This window comes from Belonocnema kinseyi, chromosome 2 (genome assembly GCF_010883055.1).
Source record: "Belonocnema kinseyi isolate 2016_QV_RU_SX_M_011 chromosome 2, B_treatae_v1, whole genome shotgun sequence".
Classification (NCBI taxonomy): domain Eukaryota; kingdom Metazoa; phylum Arthropoda; class Insecta; order Hymenoptera; family Cynipidae; genus Belonocnema; species Belonocnema kinseyi.
Window position 1 is genome coordinate 122853852 of NC_046658.1, and position 3506 is coordinate 122857357.

Here is a 3506-nt window from a genome sequence, read left to right on the forward strand (position 1 = left end):
CTTTAAATTATTTAATTAATTTTTGTAATTTAAAAAATATTGGAAGTGATATAAATATTTAAACATTATTTATAAATATATGAAAACATTTACGAATTCTGAAAGTATGTATATAGTAAATATTTAAATTAATAATGGTTATTCTTTGAAATAGGAAAAAACATTTCTATTTTATAATTATAAAGCTTTCGGTTTTGTTAAAAATTCCTCTTTTTAGTTGTAAATTTATCGGTTTGGTTGACGATTGAACTATTTTGTTGAAAATTCGTCTTTTTTATAGAAAATCAATCTTCTTGGTTTAAAATCCAAATTTCTGGCTTCCAATTCAACTATTTGTTAAAAATGTATATATTTTGTGGAAAATTTGTCTGTTTTTAATTTAGAATTAACATCTTTTTTGGTTGAAAATTTAACTAGTTAGATCAACATTCCTGTTTCTTTTGTTGAAAACGAACCCTTTTCAAAATCAAATTGAATTTGTTTTTTGATTATTCAACTTTTTTGTGTTGGAATTACAACTCTATTTGCGACACTCCTGTATATTTGTATATATTGTTATATTTCGGAAAGCTGGAAGGGGTCCTATGACCGCTCGATCTCAGCTGATTCAAGGGAATTAGGTTTCTTTATTAGTTCTATTCCACTTTTTTATGGAAAATTAATATATTTTTTGGTTTAAAATCCATCATTTTTAGTTAAAAATTCATCTTTCATGGTTGAAAATTGATCTTTTTCGATGAAAAAACACCGATTTTGTTAGAACATCATCATTTTTATTGAATCCAGCTGATTTCGATTAAAAATTAACATATTTTATGTTGAAAATTCAACTTGGTTAGAAATTAAACTACTCTGTGAACAATGTATTTGTTCAGTTGAAAATTGATCTTTTTGGTTGAAACTTCAACTATTTTGTTAAAAATTATTTTTTTCTTATCGTTATAGTTTTCTGTTGAGGCTTTAACTATTTTGTTGAAAACTGGTTTTTTTTTTGTTTGCATTAAATTGTTCTTGATTCAAACTTAAAATTCTTTTTGGTTATAATATTACTTATTACATATTTTGTTAAAAATCCATCTTTATTGGTTGTAAAATGCACTGCTTGGTTTAATGTTCTACTTTTTTTATTTTCTTTTCTAAAGCTTCATCATTTGGGTTGAAAATTCAGATATTCATCTGTTAATTAACGTCTCTGTTGAAAATTCATATTCTTGGGTAGAAAACTCAACTGTTTTGTAGAAAGTTCTACATTTCTTTAGCAAATTAATCTTCGCGGTGAAAAATGTATCTTTCTGGATGAGAATGTCATTAGTTTGTTGAAAACTCATTTTTTTCTGTTAAAAATTAATTTTTTTATCTGAAAATTCAAATATTCCATTTCCGGTTGAAAATTCATCCATTATCAGTTTGAAAGGTAGCTATTTGGTAGAAAAATCATTTATTGTTTTTAAAATTAATCTTTTGCTAAAAAATGTATCTAAGTGGAAAATTCATCTTTGTAGGTTGAAAATCTATCTATACGGTTAAAAATTCCACTATTTCGATAAGATTTTAATTAATTTGTTATAAACTCAAATATTTCGTTAAAGTAACTATTTTAAAAAATAGAGTTATTTTTAAAAAATTCAAATATTTTGGTAAAGTCCCCTATTCGGTCAAAAATTCAACTGTTTTGTTAAAAAATAGCTCTTTTTTATTAAAATTTCATGTTTTATGGTACAGAAAAATCATCTTTTTTCGAAAATTAATCTTTGTTGATCTGAAATTAGTTTTTTTAGAAAATTACAATCAAACATGGATTCAATGTCAATTTTGGGGATAACCATGACATTAAATCCATAGTCTCGGAACTATTTTGTCTCTCTCCTGTTATTTCTTTCTTGCTTCTCTCTCTCTCTCTCTCTCTCTCTGTTTTGTGGCGCCCTGATGAGCTTTGCACATCCCCCGACAGCTCCTCTCATCTTTCCCGCCGCGCGTCATCAATTCACGGATACACTAAATCCAGAAACACTAAATCCGGATTCGACTGTGATTTATTTTTAGTGGAACTTTTTATTTTTGACTATCTATCTACATTCGCCTAATTTGAAAGTAATTATGCCTCTATTATCCTCCCATTTCCGTAAAAACATCACCCTAATTTTGTTCGAGCAGTTTGGGCCATGAAATCTTATATTTTTAATATCTTTAAATATTCTTAAAAAAGTTTGTAACGGAATTTCGGAACGGCTCCTAAGGGCCACTTTATCTGTTTTTGAAATATCTGAATCAATTTATCGACCTCAAACCGATTTTATTTCAATAAGAAAATAAAGAATAAAATTTTCGCTAACCGCAGAAGTTTTTGAGCTGTAAAACTTTAAAATAGTTGCGCTACCTTTTTTTCTTTCAGGAGGTAGTCCAGCACAAGTGGAATTGAGAGAGCCTAGAATTCCACAGTCGCGTGCTGCAATTGCATCTACATCTGCATCTACACCTACACCTACATCTACATCTACATTACGCCCTTCATCTTACGATTCAACATCTTCTCTTTCTTCAACATGTATTCAGCCACCAACCAAGAGACCTAGGGATCCAATTTCTCCACCAGAAATTACTGGTTCTACTTTTGAAAATGAAGAACGAAGTCCTATTGCCAAAAGACCACGGGGTTGGTATAAAATAAAGGCGAGAGAACCAATAGCTCGAATGAGAAAAATCCAAGTAGCTTCACCCAAAGGTGTTTCTTCGGAGACACAACGATTTCAACAAGGTTCTCTTTCTGTTGGAAGAGAAAATACCATTTTGCCTCTTCCATCGAGGGCACATCAATGTACTCAAACAGAGTTGGATTGATTAAATGTAAATTATTATCCTACTTAAAATTATATCCTCTATTTATCAACTCAATACATTTTTGCCTGGCGAAACAGTATTGTCATCTATTATAATTTTAGTTTTAGGACTTATGTCTATACTATTAGATTTTATCATTTACGATCATGAAAAATGATTTGATTATATTCAACATTTTTTTTATTGAAAACAGAAATAGTTATCAACCGTTCATTTTAGATCTGTGGTAGATGCTTCCGAGTAATAGTATATTGAATTGAAACAAAAATGTTGAAGTAATTTATCACTTTTTACTTGCAATGCAAGAAAAATAATTGTTAGACTAGGAAAATAGCTAACACAAGTGTGTAGTTGATAAAATAAAAAATGTAACTAAGGTGAATTTAAAATATTCACAAGTTTGTATATAAATGTAACTTAATTAATAATTAAATTACTTGAAGCTTAAAATTAAAGCAGCACAATTTTAATAAATGAAGTCGTTATGATATGTAACTTATTCTTTCTATTTTAAGATTTTAAGTCCTGTTGAATTTTTCTTTTCAGAATTAAAAAAGGGTCCCATATAAGGGCGAAGGTGCCAAATTTTAGAAACGCGTTTATGAGATTAAACTAATGTTTTAAACGAAATCAATTTTTTCGTAGAAGATTATGGTCAAAGGGGTCAA

General features: G+C 28.5%; 1 protein-coding gene across 2 annotated transcripts in view; it reads left to right on the forward strand.

Annotated features, from left to right (window-relative positions):
- LOC117167338 overlaps positions 1-3204 on the forward strand; it is a 24110-nt gene extending 20906 nt beyond the window's left edge. Inside the window, exon 4 of one of the 2 annotated variants that reach the window (XM_033352194.1) lies at positions 2369-3204. In XM_033352194.1, the coding sequence (XP_033208085.1) occupies positions 2369-2838 (470 nt within the window). In that variant the 3' untranslated portion in view covers positions 2839-3204. The remainder of the gene's footprint in view (positions 1-2368) is intronic. The other variant, XM_033352196.1, reaches the window with a different exon arrangement.
- The last annotated feature ends 302 nt before the right edge of the window (positions 3205-3506 follow it).